Source organism: Salmo salar, chromosome 18, assembly GCF_965601325.2.
Source record: "Salmo salar chromosome 18, fSalSal1, whole genome shotgun sequence".
Taxonomy (NCBI): Eukaryota; Metazoa; Chordata; class Actinopteri; order Salmoniformes; family Salmonidae; genus Salmo; species Salmo salar.
In genome coordinates, this window is record NC_138308.1 from 12,470,999 (window position 1) to 12,492,033 (window position 21,035).

A 21,035-nucleotide genomic window follows, 5' to 3' on the forward strand; every position below is an offset into this window, starting at 1 on the left:
TGGCTGCCTCAATTTCCCACTGCGGGCGGCGATAATCCCCAGCCTGATGCCAGGGTCCGGCCCCGTCCAGAACTTCCTCCCAAGTCCACTTCTCCCGCCAGTCCAACTCGAACTCCGTCTGCTCCTTCCTCTGCTGCTTGGTCCTTTGGTGGTGGGTGATTCTGTCACGGCTGTTGTCGGTGAAGGAGGACCAATACGCAGCAGGTACGTGTATGCTCATCTTGATTTTTATTAACTACAAAAATGAACATACAAAATAACAAAACGAAACGAACGAACGAACGAACAACTACAAACAGTCTGGTAAAGCATACGGCTTACACACAGAACAATCACCCACAAATAACACATACAAACACACCCTAATATATGGGACTCTCAATCAAAGGCAGATAGACAACACCTGCCTTCAACTGAGAGTCCCAACCCCAATCAACCAAACATAGAAACACACACACTAGACTAATCATAGAAGTAACTAAACATAAACCAAAACCCGGAAATACTAAATCAACACACCCTTTACACAAACACACCACCCCGAACCACATAAAACAAATACCCCCTGCCACGCCCTGACCAAACTACAAAACAATTAACCTTATATACTGGCCAGGACGTGACAGAGAGAGTGATTCATTTCAGCTTCTATTTCTTTCATCACATTCCCAGTGGGTCAGAAGTTTACATACACTCAATTAGTATTTGGTAGCATTGCCTTTAAATTGTTTAACTTGGGTCAAACGTTTTGGCTACCTTACCACAAGCTTCCCACAATAAGTTGGGTGAATTTTGGCCCATTCCTCCTGACAGAGCTGGTGTAACGGAGTCAGGGTCGTAGGCCTCCTTGCTCGCACACAATTTTTCAGTTCTGCCCACAAATTTTCTATAGGATTGAGGTCAGGGCTTTGTGATGGCCACTCGAATACCTTGACTTTGTTGTCCTAAGCCATTTTGCCGTAACTTTGGAAATATGCTTGGAGTCATTGTCCATTTGGAAGACCCATTTGTGACCAAGCTTTAACTTCCTGACTGATGTCTTGAGATGTTGCTTCAATATATTCACATAATTTTCCGTCCTCATGATACCATCTATTTTGTGAAGTGCACAAGTCCCTCCTGCAGCAAAGCACCCCCACAACATGATGCTGCCACCCCCGTGCTTCATGGCTGGGATGGTGTTCTTCGGCTTGCAAGCCTCCCCCTTTTTCCTCCAAACATAACGATGGTCAATATGGCCAAACAGTTCTATTTTTGTTTCATCAGACCAGAGGACATTTCTCCAAAAAGTATGATCTTTGTCCCCATGTGCAGTTGTGAACCGTAGTCTGGCTTTTTTATGGCGGTTTTTGAGCAGTGGCTTCTTCCTTGTTGAGCGGCCTTTCAGGTTATGTTGATATAGTACTTGTTTTACTGTGAATATACTGTATCAGAAATACAGCACGCTCACGCTTTTTTCTTTCTTTCTCTTCCCCACCCTCTTGACATTATCCCACCCCTGGTTATACACTATTGGCTTAAAAAGCCTAACCTAACACAATATCTGCCAATTCATTTCCAGCAATATTGCCCCTGTCTGTCTGTGTGGTGCGCACGCTTGTCTATCACTCCATGTGTAGCCAGTTGATGTGATAACCATCTTGTGGGTTGACAGAAATACTTTCCCCAAAACCTTCCCAATTAAATGTTAACTTCAAGTACCTGGCAGAAGTATATCATGAGTAAGTATGTAATTTGTATATATTGTTTGTAATTTGCTAACTTTGCCATGAAGTGAGCAACAGCAGTACAGAAACATCGCTCGACCGGCACATTAAAATGGAACATTCCCACGTACTTTCTCTTGTATACTAAGGACCTGGGGAAGAGTTGGAGAATGTGCCTTTTTGAAAGCTAGAAAAAAAATTGTAGGTGAGTACTTAGTAATGACTTTTCAATATGACCCCATCACTGAACTCACAACTTCTGGATTTGAGGTTCACTTATCTTTCTGCTGCGCCACAAAGTCTGTATCATTCTCAAAAGTCCCCTACACATTCATTACCTATATTGCATCTCCGCATTTAGAAAAAGGGTGCCATCTGCACAGCTATTTTAGTTATCCGTTAATCTGACTCTCATCAATGATTTAATTTACTTATTTCAGCAATTTGATGGTTTTCTCTACAGTTGTCTAACGTTGATGGGGCATATTATTATGTTTTAATGTTTCTCCTGAGTAGTGGTGAACCGTGACTATACTGTAGAGGTACCAAAAATCTTCCAATAGCCTACGTTGTATCTTCTGGAGTCGGACCATTCTAGTCGTAGTGAAGGAGGAGTAATGCTTTTTGATGACATTATGAATGAATCAAACACGGCTGGCCACGCTTCGGGCTGTCGCTCACACAGAGACAAAACCGGCACGGACACAAACGTGACACACAGCATAAAATAATGCGAACAGCAAATAAAAAAAAAAAAAAACACTGTTTACACAACCTATGGTAGCCTAACACCACTATCACTAATAGCGATAACAACAGTGTCACAAAAAAGTGACAGGCTATTGGTGCTGAAAGGACAGCGACCATAATACCTGTGCACTCCACTGAAAGAGAGTGCAGTTTTGGTCGAGCACATAGACCCGGCAGATAGACAGCAGACCCACGCAGCGTTAAAGAATAAGCAAGCCCATCCATTCACTCCAGTAGGCCCCAATCATAACAGTACAAAAACACAACCATTTAATTTCCAAAATGACAAACCAGCTATTACTTCCCATTGCAAATTGTTAATCACGTTCATCACACTAACCAGTGATATAAAGAAAATGCATCAATGTTTCAGAGATAGCTACAGCAAGCGTGCTGCAATAAAAAAATAGTGCCACTCACCAGATGATGATCATTTGAAAACTAAGTCTATAAGTTCATCTTGAAAACGGTCATGCTAACAAATTAGCAACAGCATCCACCTTGAAGTTGATGACACCTGCTGCTGCTGCAGCGGCTGTCGCCGCTGTCGCACTGTGACAACATAAGCTTGTTACTAGCGTGTGAAAACTGCCACTGATCCTTTGCTCTTGAGTTCTCATTAGTGAGGTGTGTCTGAGAAGGCCTGGACACATCACTTTTATTTTTAACGTTTAAACGTTTATTTTAAATTGCAAATCAAAATGTGATTGGTTCATTACACTGTCACTCCAGAATTCTGCTCTAATACAGTTGAATGTGCTGACCCGTTGCACCCTCTACAACCATTGTGATTATTATTTGACCCTGCTGGTCATCTATGAACGTTTGAAAATATTGAAGAACAATCTGGCCTTAATGGCTATGTACTCTTATAATCTCCCCCTGGCACAGCCAGAAGAGGACTGGCCACCCCTCAGAGCCTGGTTCCTCTCTAGGTTTATTCCTAGCTTCCTGCCTTTCTAGGGAGTTTTTCCTAGCCACTGTGCTCTTTGCGGTTTTATGATGTCTTCTGTAAGAGCACTTTGTGACATCTGCTGATGTAAAAAGGGCTTTATAAATACATTTGATTTGATTTGAATGGCAGAGGCCTTCTGTCCAGCTTCTGAAGGCATAGCCAATGGCTGGTTGAGCTAGCCAAATTTCTCTACCCAGAGACCACCAAAGAAAAATCATGATTGGATATGTTTTTCTTGAGTATTAATCTTTCTCTTTCCAACACAAACTGAAGAGATGAAATCTGAAATCCGAATTATTGAAAAGATGAAATAGAAAACTAAGACTACATTTTATTACACAAAATAGAGACATTTTATTTATCCTTAGGCCTCTAAAAGGCCCTTACATTTCCCCACTGCTCTTGAATCACTATGATAAATAAAATAGCATTTTTAACAGAGTTGAGAGTTACTTTGAAATGCAAAGTGTAGAAATACATGTGAAATCAATAATTGACAGACATGGTGGTGTAGTAGGAAGATTGGAATGCCATGAACAAAGAAGTTGTGAGTTCAAATCCCAGATGAGGACATGTTGAATAATAATTATTGTTTAAATAAATATACACTATGTACGTTGAAAGTGCTGTGTGCATGGGGGGGATGTCCTTAACATTGCCAACATACAAAGAGCTGTGAATGAAACAATGGTTCACCAATCCGGGCCTTGATGGGCTTGACAACAGTAACAAGTGGTGATGTGTAACGAAGCATGGCTGCGCGTGCACTAGGACCATAAAACAACTTTCTAAGAATGTCCTATACACATCCGTGGGGACATCTGCGGAAAAAAAGGATACTACAAAAAACCTCCAGGGGACCATGAGAGAAAGTTCTAAGAGCGTCCTATAAACATCCTTGCAGACTTCCCCGGGAACAAACCGAGAAGTAGGCAAAGAACTTCCATGCGACCATGAAACAAAGTCCTGAGAACATCCTAAAATTGTCCTTGGGGACATCCCGGGAACAAACTAGAAATTAGACAAAACCTCCACAGGACTATGACACAATGTCCCAAGAACGTTCTAAAATCGTCCTTGGGGACTTCCCGGGAACAAACCGAGATTTAGACAAAACCTCCACAGGACGATGACACAACCTCCTGACGACTTTAGTCAACCATTTTGTGACATTCCGGAGACGTTCTAACGACTTATTTTTGTTTGCAGGGTTGTCAGCTATGCTCTGGTCATTATTTGAACTGGCTAGCCATCTAGCTAGCTACCAAGCTAGTAACGTACCAGAACATTATTTAGAATGTTTCTTTCTCCTGGTTAGATTGACATATACGTACTAAATGTATTCATTTTTAATTGGATGGTTTTATTGGTGTTAAAATACAGCAGGAATGCTATTTGCACCACCAGGCTGCTGAGGTCATGCAGATTGTCGTTTTTGTGTTTATACTTTTCATAACGACAAGGACAAGTTTGATGCCGGACAACAATAGAATGTTCATGATGTCACTGCGGCAACTGTCTACAGACAAGCATGCAATAAAATCTGCTAACCATGTGTATGTGACCAATAACATTTGATTTGATTTGATTTGAGATGTTGATAGACCAACTGTAAACCAGCCTTAAAACCTCTTAAGGATCGTACTTTTTTTTTCAAATCTAACTGCCTGTAGCTCAGGATCTGAAGCAAGGATATGCATGTTCTTGATACCATTTGAAAGGAAACACTGAAGTTTGTGGGAATGTGAAATTAATGTAGGAGAATATAACACATTAGATCTGGTTAAAGATATTACAGTTAAAGATATTACACTTTCTTTTGGTTTTTTGTTCCATCATCTTTGAAATGCAAGAGAAAGGCCATTATCCTCTTGGGGCTAGGTGGGACGCTAGCGTGCCACCCGTGGTGCACTCCATCAACAGCAGGTGCATTTCAAGAGCGGCAAATTTGAATCCAAATAAATGTCAAAATTCAAATTTTTCAAAAATACAACTATTTTACACCATTTGAAAGATAAACATCTCCTTAATCTAACCACGTTTTACGATTTCAAAAAGGTTTTACGGCGAAAGCATAAATTTAGAGTATGTTAGGACAGTACATTTACAAGAGTTGTGTGTAATGTTTTGTCAAGTCAAAGACAGGGTCACCAAAACCATAAAACCAGCTAAAATGATGCACTAACCTTTTACAATCTCCATCAGATGACACTCCTAGGACATTATGTTAGACAATGCATGCATTTTTAGTTCTATCAAGTTCATATTTATATCCAAAAACAGCGTTTTACTATGGCATTGATGTTGAGGAAATCGTTTCCCTCCAATAACCGGCAGTCAAGTCAGCGTAACAAATTAAATAATTAAAATTAGAAAACATTGGTAAAATATTATATTGTCATTTAAAGAATTATAGATTTACATCTCTTGAACGCAATCAACTTGCCAGATTTAAAAATAACCTTACTGGGAAATCACACTTTGCAATAATCTGAGCACTGCGCCCAGAAAAATACGCGTTGCGATACAGACTAGACGTCATGTTGGGGAGATCTAAAATCGAAAATACTATGTAAATAATCCATTACCTTTGATTCTCTTCATCAGATGTCACTTCCAGGTATCACAGGTCCATAACGAATGTAGTTTTGTTCAAAAAAGCTCATCATTTATGTCCAAAAATCTCCGTCTCGTTAGCACATGATGTAAGCCAGCCGGACTTCTCGTCATGAACGAGGGGAAAAAATATATTTCCGTTCGTTCAAACATGTCAAACGTTGTATAGCATAAATCATTAGGGCCTTTTTTAACCAGAACATGAATAATATTCAAGGTGGACGAATGCATACTCTTTTATAACGTATTGGAACGAGGGTACCCAACATGAACTCGCGCGCCAGGTGTCTAATGGGACATCATCGTTCCATGGCTCTTGTTCGGTCAGATCTCCCTCCAGAAGACTCAAAACACTTTGTAAAGGCTGGTGACATCTAGTGGAAGCAATAGGAAGTGCCAAAATATTCCTAAACCCCTGTGTTTTTCAATGGGATAGGTTTAAAGTCAATACAACACATCAGGTATCCACTTCCTGTCAGAAAATGTCTCAGGGTTTTGCCTGCCAAATGAGTTCTGTTATACTCACAGACACCATTCAAACAGTTTTGGAAACTTTAGAGTGTTTTCTATCCATATATAATAAGTATATGCATATTCTAGTTACTGGGTAGGATTAGTAACCAGATTAAATCGGGTACATTTTTTTTATCCAGACGTGCAAATGCTGCCCCCTAGACCCAACAGGTTATATGACTTAGGAGTCTAGGCACAATTTTGATTTTGGCCACTAGATGGCAGCAGTGTATGTGCAAAGTTTTTGACTGATCCAATGAACCATTGCATTACTGTTCAAAATGTTATGTCAAGTCAGCCCAAATGTGCCTAATTGGTTTATTGATACATTTTCAAGTTTCACTGTAATAGCTACAGTTAATTGGACAGTGCGGTTAGATTAATAAGAATTGAAGCTTTTTATGTCTATGTACTGGAAAGTTTGCTGTTACTTTCAACTTTCATGCTAATCACATTAGCGCAAGCTAGCTCAACCGTCCCGGTAGAGGTCAGAAGCAAAGTGGAATTACTAGTGGTCTGCTGAAGCAAGGCACAGTAATAAGTCTTAAGCAGTGGACACTCCTCAGAGGAGGAAGGGAAGGACCATCCTCCTCAGTGAACTTCATAGATTTTTTAAACATTTTTTTCTCCTTTTTAGATATACTATACTAAAACTATTCACATTTCACAAAAAACTTATCAAAACACACTGTTTTGCATTGAAGGTCTACAGTAGCCTCAACAGCACTCTGTAGGGTAGCATCATTGTGTAGCCGGAGGACAGCTAGCTTCCGTCCTCCTCTTTGTCACACCCTGATCTGTTTCACCTGTTTTTGTGATTGTCTCCACCCCCCTCCAGGTGTCGCCCATCTCCCCATTATCCCCTGTGTATTTATACCTGTGTTCTCTGTTTGTCTGTTGCCAGTTTTTGTTATTTGTCAAGTCAGCCAATGTTTTTCATCTCAGCTCCTGCTTCTCCCCAGTCTCTCTTTTTTTCGCCCTCCTGGTTTTGACCCTTGCTTGTCTAGTCTCTGAGCCCGCCTGCCTGACCACTCTGCCTGCCCTTGACACTGAACCTGCCTGCCATCCTGTACCTTTGCCCCTACTCTGGATTACCGACCTCTGCCTGACCCGACCCTGAGCCTGCCTGACGTCCTGTACCTTTCCCCCACTACTCTGGTTATCAAACGCCTTGACCTGTCATTTGCCTGCCCTGTTGCCGTAATAAACATTGTTACTCTGACACATTCTGCATCTGGGTCTTACCTTCAAACCTGATAGTACAAACTGGCCATGACTGACCCAGCAGACTCAGGCCAGCTGTGCGACGCCATCTCCTCCCAAGCAGCCACCATCAGGAGGCAAGAGGAACTGCTTTGTGTCGTCGCCGCTTGCACAGTGTGTGCTCAGAACAAGACTCCTCAGCAAGCTCTGGCTGGCCTTCTGCAACCTCTGCCTGTCCCTCACTGTCCGTGGTCCCACATATCCCTGGATTTTGTCACGGGTCTCCCCCCATTTGAGGGCAATGCTGCCATCCTGACTGTGGTCGACCGGTTTTCCAAGGCGGCCGACTTCATTCCTTTCCCCAAACTACCCTCGGCCAAGGAGACGGCCCAGCTCATGGAGCAGCGCATCTTCCGGATCCATGGACTGCCCATGGACATGGTCCGACCTGGGTCCTCAGTTCTCATCCCGGTTCTGGAAGGCATTCTGCACCCTCATTGGGTCAACAGCCAGCCTGTCCTCTGGGTTCCACCCACAGTCCAATGGCCAGTCGGAGCGAGCCAACCAGGACCTTGAGACAACTCTGCGCTGCTAGTTCTCCACCAACCCCACCACCTGGAGCCAGCAGCTTGTGTGGGTGCACGCAACACCCTTCCCTGCTCTGCCACAGGCCTTTCGCCCTTTGAATGTTCCCTGGGGTATCAGTTCCTGCTCTTCCCCAAGCAGGAGGAAGAGGTTGGCGTACCTTCTGCCCATATGTTTGTCCGCCGCTGTCATTGTACCTGGAGGAGAGCCCAGTTGGCCCTCCTCAAGACCACCTCCAGGTATTAACGACAAGCGGATCGCCATCGGATCCCGGCTCCCCGGTATCGTCTCAGGCAGAAGGTATGGCTATCCACCCGGGATCTGCCCCTCCGGGTAGAATCCCGCAAACTCTCCCACTGGTTTATTGGCCGTTTCCCATCTCTAAAATTATTAGCCCCTCTGTTGTTCGTCTTCTGTTGCCCCGTACCCTCGTATAAACCCCACCTTTTCATGTGTTCCGAGTTAAACCCATGTCTCACAGCCCTTTGTGTCCTGCACTGCTACAGGCAGCTAGCACTGCAGTGCATAAAATGTGGTCAGTTACTCACTCAAAGAGAGAGAATGACAATATTTGAACAGTTTTCAACAAATTAATTTCTTCAAAAATGAAGAAGCAAGAGAGAGAGAGTGATCTTAGCTAGCAAATGCAGCTTTTGGTTTTATTAATTTATTGCCACCGGGGCCTGCTGGTGTAACTGCTTACTGACTAAACGCTGTAACTGTAACATCTGTCTTCAGAAATGGACCAAGGCGCAGCGGGAATGTGGATACTCATAGTTTTTAATAAACTTAAGTAAAGCATCCACAGGCAAAAACAATAAACAATACTCACGACGACAGGAACAGTCTTACAGGCACACAAAACGCAATGCAAGAGCAAAAACAAGGAAACTGACAACTCAACAGTACTGACAGCATAACACACTGAACAGAAACAATTACCCACAACCCCAAAGAAAAACATACGCTACTATATAGGACTCCCAATCAAAGGCAACTCAACACACCTGCCTTCAATTGGGAGTCCAATCCCAATTAACTAACACATAACACAAAACTTCTGCCACGTCCTGACCAAAACTAATACAATTACGCCCTCTGCTGGTCAGGACGTGACAGTACCCCCCCCTCAAGGTGCACACCCCGGAATGCACCTAAAAGAAAAACAAACCCCCAAACAACAAAAAATATCCCCCTAAACAATAAGGGAGGGAAGGGAGGGTGGCTGCCGTCAACGACGGCATTGTGCTACACCCTCCCTCCCCAACCCACCTCTCCTGGAGGTGGCTCAGGTGCAGGACGTGGACCTCGCTCCACCTTCGGCGTCGCCCACTTCGGTGGCGCCGATAGCTGCGCCGGGCAGACGGGCCACTCGGGCTGACCCTGGCAGATGGACCACTCTGGCTGGGCCGGAGGACATGCGGGCAACTCGGGCTGGGCCGGAGGACAGGCGGGCCACTCGGGCTGGGCCGGAGGACAGGCGGGCTACTCGGGCTGGGCTGGAGGACAGGCGGGCCACTCGGGCTGGGCCGGAGGACAGGCGGACCCCTCGGGCTGGGCCGGAGGACAGGCGGGCCACTCGGACTGGGCCGGAGGACAGGAAGGCCACTCAGGCTGGGCCGGAGGACAGGAGGGGCACCCTGGCAGATCCGGGCATGCGGGCCACTCTGGCAGATCTGGGCAGGCGGGCCACTCGGGCTGGACCGGAGGACAGGCGGGCCACTCGGGCTGGGCCGGAGGACAGGAGGGGCACCCTGGCAGATCCGGGCATGCGGGCCACTCTGGCAGATCCGGGCAGGCGGGCCACTCGGGCTGGACCGGAGGACAGGCGGGCCACTCGGGCTGGGCCGGAGGACAGGAGGGGCACCCTGGCAGATCCGGGCATGCGGGCCACTCTGGCAGATCCGGGCAGGCGGGCCACTCGGGCTGGACCGGAGGACAGGCGGGCCACTCGGGCTGGACCGGAGGACAGGCGGGGCACCCTGGCAGATCCGGGCAGGCGGGCCACTCTGGCAGCTCCGGGCAGACGGGCCACTCGGGCTGGACCGGAGGACAGTCGGGCCACTCTGGCAGACCCGGGCAGTCGGGCCACTCTGGCAGACCCGGGCAGTCGGGCCACTCTGGCAGACCCGGGCAGTCGGGCCACTCTGGCAGACCCGGGCAGTCGGGCCACTCTGGCAGACCCGGGCAGTCGGGCCACTCTGGCAGACCCGGGCAGTCGGGCCACTCTGCCAGACCAGGGCAGTCGGGCCACTCTGGCAGACCAGGGCAGTCGGGCCACTCTGGCAGACCCGGGCAGTCGGGCCACTCTGGCAGATCCGGGCAGACGGGCCACTCTGGCTGATCCGGGCAGACGGGCCACTCTGGCTGATCCGGGCAGACGGGCCACTCTGGCTGATCCGGGCAGACGGGCCACTCTGGCATCTCCGGGCAGACGGGCCACTCTGGCGGCTCCTGACTAGCGGGCGGCTCTGGCGGCTCCTGACTGGCGGGCGGCTCTGGCGACTCCTGACTGGCGGGCAGCTCTGGCGACTCCTGACTGGCGGGCAGCTCTGGCGACTCCTGACTGGCGGGCAGCTCTGGCGACTCCTGATTGGCGGGCAGCTCTGGCGACTCTTGACTGGCGGGCAGCTCTGGCGACTCTTGACTGGCGGGCAGCTCTGGCGACTCCTGACTGGCGGGAAGCTCTGGCAGCTCCTGACTGGCGAGGCTGGGCTGACACACTAGACGCCTGATGCGTGGGGCTGGTACTGGACATGCCAGCCTGGAGACACGCACCTCAGGGCTAGTGCGGGGAGCTGGCCTGGGGCTCCATTCTTGCCCCGCAAAACTGCCCTTGTGCCCCCTTAAAAAATAATTGGGGGGCTGCCTCTCGGGTTTACTAAACTCTTCCATAGCCCTGGAAACGCTCATCTTATCTCTGCCCACGTCCATCCTTCCTCCTCGTTCCTCTGCTGCTTGGTCCAAGTTTGGTGGGTAATTCTGTCACAGTTGTCTTCAGAAATGGACCAAGGCGCAGCGGGAATGTGGATACTCATAGTTTTTAATAAACTTAAGTAAAGCATCCACAGGCAAAAACAATAAACAATACTCACGACGACAGGAACAGTCTTACAGGCACACAAAACGCAATGCAAGAACAAAAACAAGGAAACTGACAGCTCAACAGTACTGACAGCATAACACACTGAACAGAAACAATTACCCACAACCCCAAAGAAAAACACACACTACTATATAGGACTCCCAACCAAAGGCAACTCAACACACCTGCCTTCAATTGGGAGTCCAATCCCAATTAACCTGTTATGGCTAGGGGGCAGTATTTTCACGGCTGAATAAAAAACGTACCCGATTTAACCTGTTGGGTCTAGGGGGCAGCATTTGCACGTCTGGATAAAAAAAATGTACCCGATTTAATCTGGTTACTAATCCTACCCAGTAACTAGAATATGCATATACTTATTATATATGGATAGAAAACACTCTAAAGTTTCCAAAACTGTTTGAATGGTGTCTGTGAGTATAACAGAACTCATTTGGCAGGCAAAACCCTGAGACATTTTCTGACAGGAAGTGGATACCTGATGTGTTGTATTGACTTTAAACCTATCCCATTGAAAAACACAGGGGTTTAGGAATATTTTGGCACTTCCTATTGCTTCCACTAGATGTCACCAGCCTTTACAAAGTGTTTTGAGTCTTCTGGAGGGAGATCTGACCGAACAAGAGCCATGGAACGATGATGTCCCATTAGACACCTGGCGCGCGAGTTCATGTTGGGTACCCTCGTTCCAATACGTTATAAAAGAGTATGCATTCGTCCACCTTGAATATTATTCATGTTCTGGTTAAAAAAGGCCCTAATGATTTATGCTATACAACGTTTGACATGTTTGAACGAACGGAAATATATTTTTTCCCCTCGTTCATGACGAGAAGTCCGGCTGGCTTACATCATGTGCTAACGAGACGGAGATTTTTGGACATAAATGATGAGCTTTTTTGAACAAAACTACATTCGTTATGGACCTGTGATACCTGGAAGTGACATCTGATGAAGAGAATCAAAGGTAATGGATTATTTACATAGTATTTTCGATTTTAGATCTCCCCAACATGACGTCTAGTCTGTATCGCAACGCGTATTTTTCTGGGCACAGTGCTCAGATTATTGCAAAGTGTGATTTCCCAGTAAGGTTATTTTTAAATCTGGCAAGTTGATTGCGTTCAAAAGATGTAAATCTATAATTCTTTAAATGACAATATAATATTTTACCAATGTTTTCTAATTTTAATTATTTAATTTGTGACGCTGACTTGACTGCCGGTTATTGGAGGGAAACGATTTCCTCAACATCAATGCCATAGTAAAACGCTGTTTTTGGATATAAATATCAACTTGATAGAACTAAAAATGCATGCATTGTCTAACATAATGTCCTAGGAGTGTCATCTGATGGAGATTGTAAAAGGTTAGTGTATCATTTTAGCTGGTTTTATGGTTTTGGTGACCCTGTCTTTGACTTGACAAAACATTACACACAACTCTTGTAAATGTACTGTCCTAACATACTCTAAATTTATGCTTTCGCCGTAAAACCTTTTTGAAATCGTAAAACGTGGTTAGATTAAGGAGATGTTTATCTTTCAAATGGTGTAACATAGTTGTATTTTTGAAAAATTTGAATTTTGACATTTATTTGGATTCAAATTTGCCGCTCTTGAAATGCACCTGCTGTTGATGGAGTGCACCACGGGTGGCACGCTAGCGTCCCACCTAGCCCCAAGAGGTTAACCTCTATGGGCTAGGTGGGACGCTAGCGTCCCACCCGTGGTGCACTCCATCAACAGCAGGTGCATTTCAAGAGTGGCAAATTTGAATCCAAATAAATGTCAAAATTCAAATTTTTCAAACATACAACTATTTTACACCCTTTGAAAGATAAACATCTCCTTAATTTAACCACGTTTTACGATTTCAAAAAGGTTTTACGGCGAAAGCATAAATTTAGAGTATGTTAGGACAGTACATTTACAAGAGTTGTGTGTAATGTTTTGTCAATTCAAAGACAGGGTCACCAAAACCATAAAACCAGCTAAAATGATGCACTAACCTTTTACAATCTCCATCAGATGACACTCCTAGGACATTATGTTAGACAATGCATGCATTTTTAGTTCTATCAAGTTCATATTTATATCCAAAAACAGCGTTTTACTATGGCATTGATGTTGAGGAAATCGTTTCCCTCCAATAACCGGCAGTCAAGTCAGCGTCACAAATTAAATAATTAAAATTAGAAAACATTGGTAAAATATTATATTGTCATTTAAAGAATTATAGATTTACATCTCTTGAACGCAATCAACTTGCCAGATTTAAAAATAACCTTACTGGGAAATCACACTTTGCAATAATCTGAGCACTGCGCCCAGAAAAATACGCGTTGCGATACAGACTAGACGTCATGTTGGGGAGATCTAAAATCGAAAATACTATGTAAATAATCCATTACCTTTGATTCTCTTCATCAGATGTCACTTCCAGGTATCACAGGTCCATAACGAATGTAGTTTTGTTCAAAAAAGCTCATCATTTATGTCCAAAAATCTCCGTCTTGTTAGCACATGATCTAAGCCAGCCGGACTTCTCGTCATGAACGAGGGGAAAAAATATATTTCCGTTCGTTCAAACATGTCAAACGTTGTATAGCATAAATCATTAGGGCCTTTTTTAACCAGAACATGAATAATATTCAAGGTGGACGAATGCATACTCTTTTATAACGTATTGGAACGAGGGTACCCAACATGAACTCGCGCGCCAGGTGTCTAATGGGCCATCATCGTTCCATGGCTCTTGTTCGGTCAGAACTCCCTCCAGAAGACTCAAAACACTTTGTAAAGGCTGGTGACATCTAGTGGAAGCAATAGGAAGTGCCAAAATATTCCTCAGCCCCTGTGTTTTTCAATGGGATAGGTTTAAAGGTAATACAACACATCAGGTATCCACTTCCTGTCAGAAAATGTCTCAGGGTTTTGCCTGCCAAATGAGTTCTGTTATACTCACAGACACCATTCAAACAGTTTTAGAAAATGTAGGGTGTTTTCTATCCATATGTAATAAGTATATCCATATTCTAGTTACTGGGTAGGAGTGGTAACCAGATTAAATCGGGTATGTTTTTTTATCCAGCCGTGTCAATACTGCCCCCTAGCCCTAACAGGTTAATCAGGTTACTACTCCTGCCCAGTAACTAGAATATGCATATAATTATTGGCTTTGGATAGAAAACACCCTAAAGTTTCTAAAACTGTTTGAATGGTGTCTGTGAGTATAACAGAACTCATATGGCAGGCAAAAACCTGAGAAGATTTCATGCAGGAAGTGGCCTGTCTGACAAAGTGTCGTTCTTCTTGTCTCTGTTTATTGAAGAGTGAGGATCTTAGCTGTCCCGTGACACTTCATACGGCTGCCATAGGCTCTCAGAAGGCGACAAAACGCTGAATCGTGGCTTTGCAGGCTCTGGCTGAAACAAAGTAGCGCGTTTGGGTAGTGGCTGGTTACAGTACTGTGAGACTCAGGCTCGTGCCCGCGTCGACCGAAAGCTTTGTTTTCTTTCCTCTGTTTAGCTAAATGGACATTCCCGGTCGGAATATTATCGCTTTTTTACGAGAAAAATGGCATAAAAATTGATTTTAAACAGCGGTTGACATGCTTCGAAGTACGGTAATGGAATATTTAGATTTTTTTTGTCACGAATTGCGCCATGCGCGGGACCCTTCTTTACCATTCAGATAGTGTCTGGGACGCACGAACAAAACGCCGCTATTCGGATATAACGATGGATTATTTTGGACCAAACCAACATTTGTTATTGAAGTAGCAGTCCTGGGAGTGCATTCTGACGAAGACAACAAAAGGTAATAAAACTTTTATAATAGTAAATCTGATATTGGTGAGTGCTAAACTTGCCGGGTGTCTAAATAGCTAGCCCGTGATGCCTGGGCTATGTACTTACAATATTGCAAAATGTGCTTTCACCAAAAAGCTTTTTTAAAATCGGACATATCGAGTGCATAGTGGAGTTCTGTATCTATAATTCTTAAAATAATTGTTATGCTTTTTGTGAACGTTTATCGTGAGTAATTTAGTAAATTGTTAGCAAATTCCCCGGAAGTTTGCGGGGGGTATGCTAGTTCTGAACGTCACATGCTAATGTAAAAAGCAGTTTTTTGATATAAATATGAACTTGATTGAACAAAACATGCATGTATTGTATAACATAATGTCCTAGGTGTGTCATCTGATGAAGATCATCAAAGGTTAGTGCTGCATTTAGCTGTCTTCTGGGTTTTTGTGACATTATATGCTAGCTTGAAAAATGGGTGTCTGATTATTTCTGGCTTGGTACTCTGCTGACATAATCTAATGTTTTGCTTTCGCTGTAAAGCCTTTTTGAAATCGGACAGTGTGGTTAGATAAAGGAGAGTCTTGTCTTTAAAATGCTGTGAAATAGTCATATGTTTGAAAAATTGAAGTTTTTGTATTTTTGAGGAATTTGTAATTCGCGCCACGCCTATCATTGGATATTGGAACAGGTGTTCCGCTAGCGGAACGCCTAGATGTAAGAGGTTATTAACTAACACATAACACAAAACTTCTGCCACGTCCTGACCAAAACGAATACAATTACGCCCTCTGCTGGTCAGGACGTGACAGTAACGTTACTGCATGATTGTAGCAGGTTTACTAAAGCATTAGTTCTATTAGCTATGTTGACTATGATGTTACTTTAGCTAATATGGTGACAACAATGTGGGCTGTGTGTAGCGGTTATGACATGGTTTGGCTTGGAAAGTTTTTTCATCTGGTCACATACTGCTGACGTGTTGTGTATTGAAGTCCACAAAGGAAGGGAAAAGGTGAGAGGAGTGGAGAGCATAGAGGCGAGAAGGAATTCAACGTTGTGTTTACGTGTGACCAGGGGTGTATTCATTCCACCGATTCTATTGAAAACGTTTCTTAACCTCTCTAGGGTAGGTGGCACCAAATCGTCCCACCTACGTAACAGCCCGTGGAGCGTTATTCAAAAACCTCAAAAATGCAAAAACTTAAATTTTTCAAACATATGACTATTTTACACCATTTTAAAGACAAGACTCTCGTTAATCTAACCACACTGTCTGATTTCAAAAAGGCTTTACAACGAAAGCAAAACATTAGATTATGTCAGCAGAGTACCCAGCCAGAAATAATCAGACACCCATTTTTCAAGCTAGCATATAATGTCACATAAACCCAAACCACAGCTAAATGCAGCACTAACCTTTGATGATCTTCATCAGATGACAACCCTAGGACATTATGTTATACAATACATGCATGTTTTGTTCAATCAAGTTCATATTTATATCAAAAACCAGCTTTTTACATTAGCATGTGACTAGCATGTGACTAGCATTCCCACAGAACACTGCCGGTGAATTTACTAAATTACTCACGATAAACGTTCACAAAAAGCATAACAATTATTTTAAGAATTATAGATACAGAACTCCTCTATGCACTCGATATGTCCGATTTTAAAATAGCTTTTCGGTGAAAGCACATTTTGCAATATTCTCAGTAGATAGCCCGGCATCACAGGGCTAGCTATTTAGACACCCAGCAAATGTAGCACTCACCAAAGTCAGATTTACTATAAGAAAAATGTTATTACCTTTGCTGTCTTCGTCAGAATGCACTCCCAGGACTTCTACTTCAATAACAAATGTTGGTTTGGTTCAAAATAATCCATAGTTATATCCAAACAGCGGCGTTTTGTTCGTGCGTTCAAGACACTATCCGAAAGGGTAAATAAGGGTGACGAGCGTGGCGCAATTCGTGACAAAAAAATTCTAAATATTCAATTACCGTACTTTGAAGCATGTCAACCGCTGTTTAAAATCAATTTTTATGCCATTTTTCTCATAAAAAAGCGATAATATTCAGACCGGGAATCTGCGTTTAGGTAAACAGACGAAAGAAAATAAAGCATTCTGTCGACTCGGGCTTGCGCCTAAGCCCATAGTACTCTGATCGGCCACTTGCCAAAAGCGATAATGTGTTTCAGCCAGAGGCTGCCTCGATATCGTTCAGCTTTTTCCCGGGCTCTGAGAGCCTATGGGAGCCGTAGGAAGTGTCACGTTAGAGCAAAGATCCTCAGTCTTCAATAAAAAGAGCCAATATGAAACACAACTTCTCAGACAGGCCACTTCCTGCATGGAATCTTCTCAGGTTTTGGCCTGCCATTTGAGTTCTGTTATACTCACAGACACCATTCAAACAGTTTTAGAAACTTTAGGGTGTTTTCTATCCAAAGCCAATAATTATATGCATATTCTAGTTACTGGGCAGGAGTAGTAACCAGATTAAATCGGGTACGTTTTTTATCCGGCCGTGTCAATACTGCCCCCTAGCCCTGACAGGTTAAAAGGAAACAAACAAAATGAGGATAAAAATACCAGAATTCTGGCCTGAGTAACAGGCAGTTTACTTTGGGCACGCTTTTCATCCGGACGTGAAAATACTGCCCCCTACCCAAGAGAGGTTAAGGGCTTGTAAGTAAGCATTCCCCTGTAAGGTGTACACCTGTTGCATTCGGCGCATGTGACAAATACAATTTGATTTGATTTGAATTTCCAACAAGGCACACCTGTTATTTGAAATGCATTCCACGTGACTACATCATGAAGCTGGTTGAGAGAATGCCAAGAGTGTGCAAAGCTGTCATCAAGTATTTCAAAACTTTTGACTGGAACTGTATTTATATTCTGATTTCTGACTCAGTAAATTCTCCCTTCAGCACTCTTTATACTCATGCACAAACTAGATGTCTCTGCTCTCAGGGTACAATAGACTGCTCATGACCTTGCACACAACGTTTCTAGGCGTTGGGCCAAAGTAAGAATGTGTTCTTTCTTCTTTCTGTTCTTCGATCAGTCCTTTCCCTGAGAGCAAAGTCACAGAACGTCCTAACACAATAACAAGAAACAATACGCTACATGAAGTCACGCATTTGTGAGACACAGAGGAGACAAAAAAGTTCTACTACACTCCCTCCTTTTATCACCATATGTGATAACTATAATTACATTTTAAGGTTAGCATTAGATTATTGCTTAAACTATCAAAACATTTAGTTTTGCAAGTGAAATCAATGCATACGAGCAACTGATCAATCCAACAACTGAAATCAGCAACTGAAATCAATCCAATGAGCAACTGATCCTTATTCCACAGCCCTTACACTTGTAAAACTATTGCAGTCGAATGGTTTAACTTAAGACCTTCATTTTCATACTGTTACACAGATTTAAAGTTGTGACTTTTGCTTCACAAGTCCCGCCTAACTAAAAGTAAGAAATAATTTGTACAATATCAAGTGTGGCTGCTGTCGTGGTTGAATATAGATTTAAACTAATAAAAGACAAAGCTTCTGTTCATCAGTAGAAGTAAAGTTAGCTAGCTAACCATTGCGTGTTTCCATAGTTACCGCAATCTGACGAAGGCCCCTCAACCGTTGGCCAATCGTGTCGCAGTTTATGGGAACGCCTCTCTGCTCCTGCCGGCATTCAGCTACCAATTCTCTACTGGACTGTCATTGGATGTTTACCATGCCCTTCAACCGCTGAGGCCCTATCAGAAGGTGGTATTCTTCAACCCCAATTTCATGCTTAATCTGGGCAGGAAGTGGAAAGGGCAGGGCTTAAAAGAGCCACGCCTCAGCACCGGGCTGATGCTGGCTAGTGTGGCCATGGAACTCTGCGAAGAGGTAAGTGTGTATGTGTGTGTGTGTGTGTGTGTGTGTGTGTGTGTGTGTGTGTGTGTGTGTGTGTGTGTGTGTGTGTGTGTGTGTGTGTGTGTGTGTGTGTGTGTGTGTGTGTGTGTGTATTTGTGCATATTTGTGTTGTGTGTGTCTCTAAGGTTCTACCTCTATCTCTGTCAGGTTCATATTTACGGTTTCTGGCCCTTCTCTCTGGATCTAAACCACAATCCTTTGCCCCATCATTACTATGACAATGTGGGCCCTAAAATAGGCTTCCACTCCATGCCTGAAGAGTTCCAGCTGCTACTGAAGCTACACACACAGGGAGCGCTGCAACTACACCTGGGACGTTGCTGAACACACACACGTAAACACTCATGTACAAATACACACACATACTCCATCTTTATGTTGTTTTAAAAAATAAACATTTTCTTAATATCAGAATGTCTCTCCCTCTCTCTTGTTTCCTGGCTGGCTTTGTCAGTCTACTGATGGTAAATGGCGTGTATATATTGTTTCGGCCATATGACAAAACACACATTTATGTGTTGCAGGGATTCACCACCCACCCACTGCACAGGCGGATGCTTTTGGTACTATTGAAACGTTTTTAAAACCTTTTCTGTCATCTGAATTAGTAGTTTTAGGGGATTTTAACTTAATTTGGCTTACCCCGGCCTCAGAACATTTTAAGAAAATTTGTTTTGACTTTAACCTGACTCAACTGAGTGTAAAACCCACACAGATTAATTTTAAAAAATCCAGCAAATGTCTCACTTGAATGACCTAATTTTGACAAATAGCCCCCACAAGGTCCAGTGGTGTCTTTGCTAATGATCTTAGTGATCACTGTCCTATTGTATGTATTAGAGATACCAAACAGATTAACACTGATCCTTGTATAATTACGAAGATACTTTTTAATCTTTTTTCACAAGCTTTTCTTTATGATATGTATTCATATGACTTATCCTTTATCAGCTGAATGCGTCATCTATTTTTATCTCTCTGGCAGACAAATATGCTCTTTTTAAATGCCTTAGAGTAAAAATAAGAACAAATCCTTGGTTCTCTATAGAACTTTCAGATCTTGTTATGATGAGAAATCAGGCCTTAGCCAAGGCTAGAAAAAATGACTCTCTAGCTGATTGGCAGCTTTTCAGGTCATATGGAAATTGATGTACTTCCTCAATCAAGAAAGCTAAATCAAGCTACATTTTAAGTTCTATCTCAGACTGCTGGTGATCCGTCTAAATTTTGGAAAACATTTCATGCACTGAAGTGTGGAAATTCCTATCCTTCCCTACCTAAGCACATTGTGTCAGACGGGCATCATTACTGCGAAAAATAAATAAGTGATGCTTTTAATCAGCATTTTATCTTGGCAGGCTTTTTATTTTAAAGAAACTGTGGTTTAGCTGACCCTGGTCATTCAATCGACTGCTCTTCCCTATCCCAGTCACTATTTGGGCTCGATGGAAGTTTTGTCAAATTCTAGTGAGTCTTTGTTTTCATTTCAACAACTTTCTACTTGTGATGTGCTAGATGCCTTGTGCAAAATTGATGTAAAGAAAATCTACTATGGCTGATTTGCTTGATCCTTTCTTGCTGCAGCTTTATGTTCATCTGATTGTAGAATCTTTAACACATATATTTTTTTTACCTTACAATCATTTCTGGTCCCATCCCCAGGGTCTGGAAGGTGGCCCATATAGTCCCACTTCACAAAGGTGTGACCTAAAAAATTGGAATCCTTGGTAAATTCTCAACTTAGATCCTTTGTAATTACAACATTTATTATAAATGTACACCAGTCAGGTTTCAGACCAGGTCATAGCACAATCTCTGCTACTTCTTTGGTTTTAAATTATGTTTGGATTGTTTGGATAA

The 21,035-nt window shown here is 43.4% G+C and overlaps 1 protein-coding gene across 1 annotated transcript in view; it reads left to right on the forward strand.

Moving 5' to 3' along the window:
- The window catches only part of LOC106576759 (alpha-2,8-sialyltransferase 8E), a 31,229-nt gene extending 11,640 nt beyond the window's left edge, over positions 1-19,589 (forward strand). The window contains exons 6-7 of the mRNA XM_014154130.3: positions 18,866-19,148; positions 19,323-19,589. Of these exons, the coding sequence (XP_014009605.1) occupies positions 18,866-19,148; positions 19,323-19,499 (460 nt within the window). The 3' untranslated portion in view covers positions 19,500-19,589. The remainder of the gene's footprint in view (positions 1-18,865; positions 19,149-19,322) is intronic.
- Positions 19,590-21,035: the final 1,446 nt, after the last annotated feature.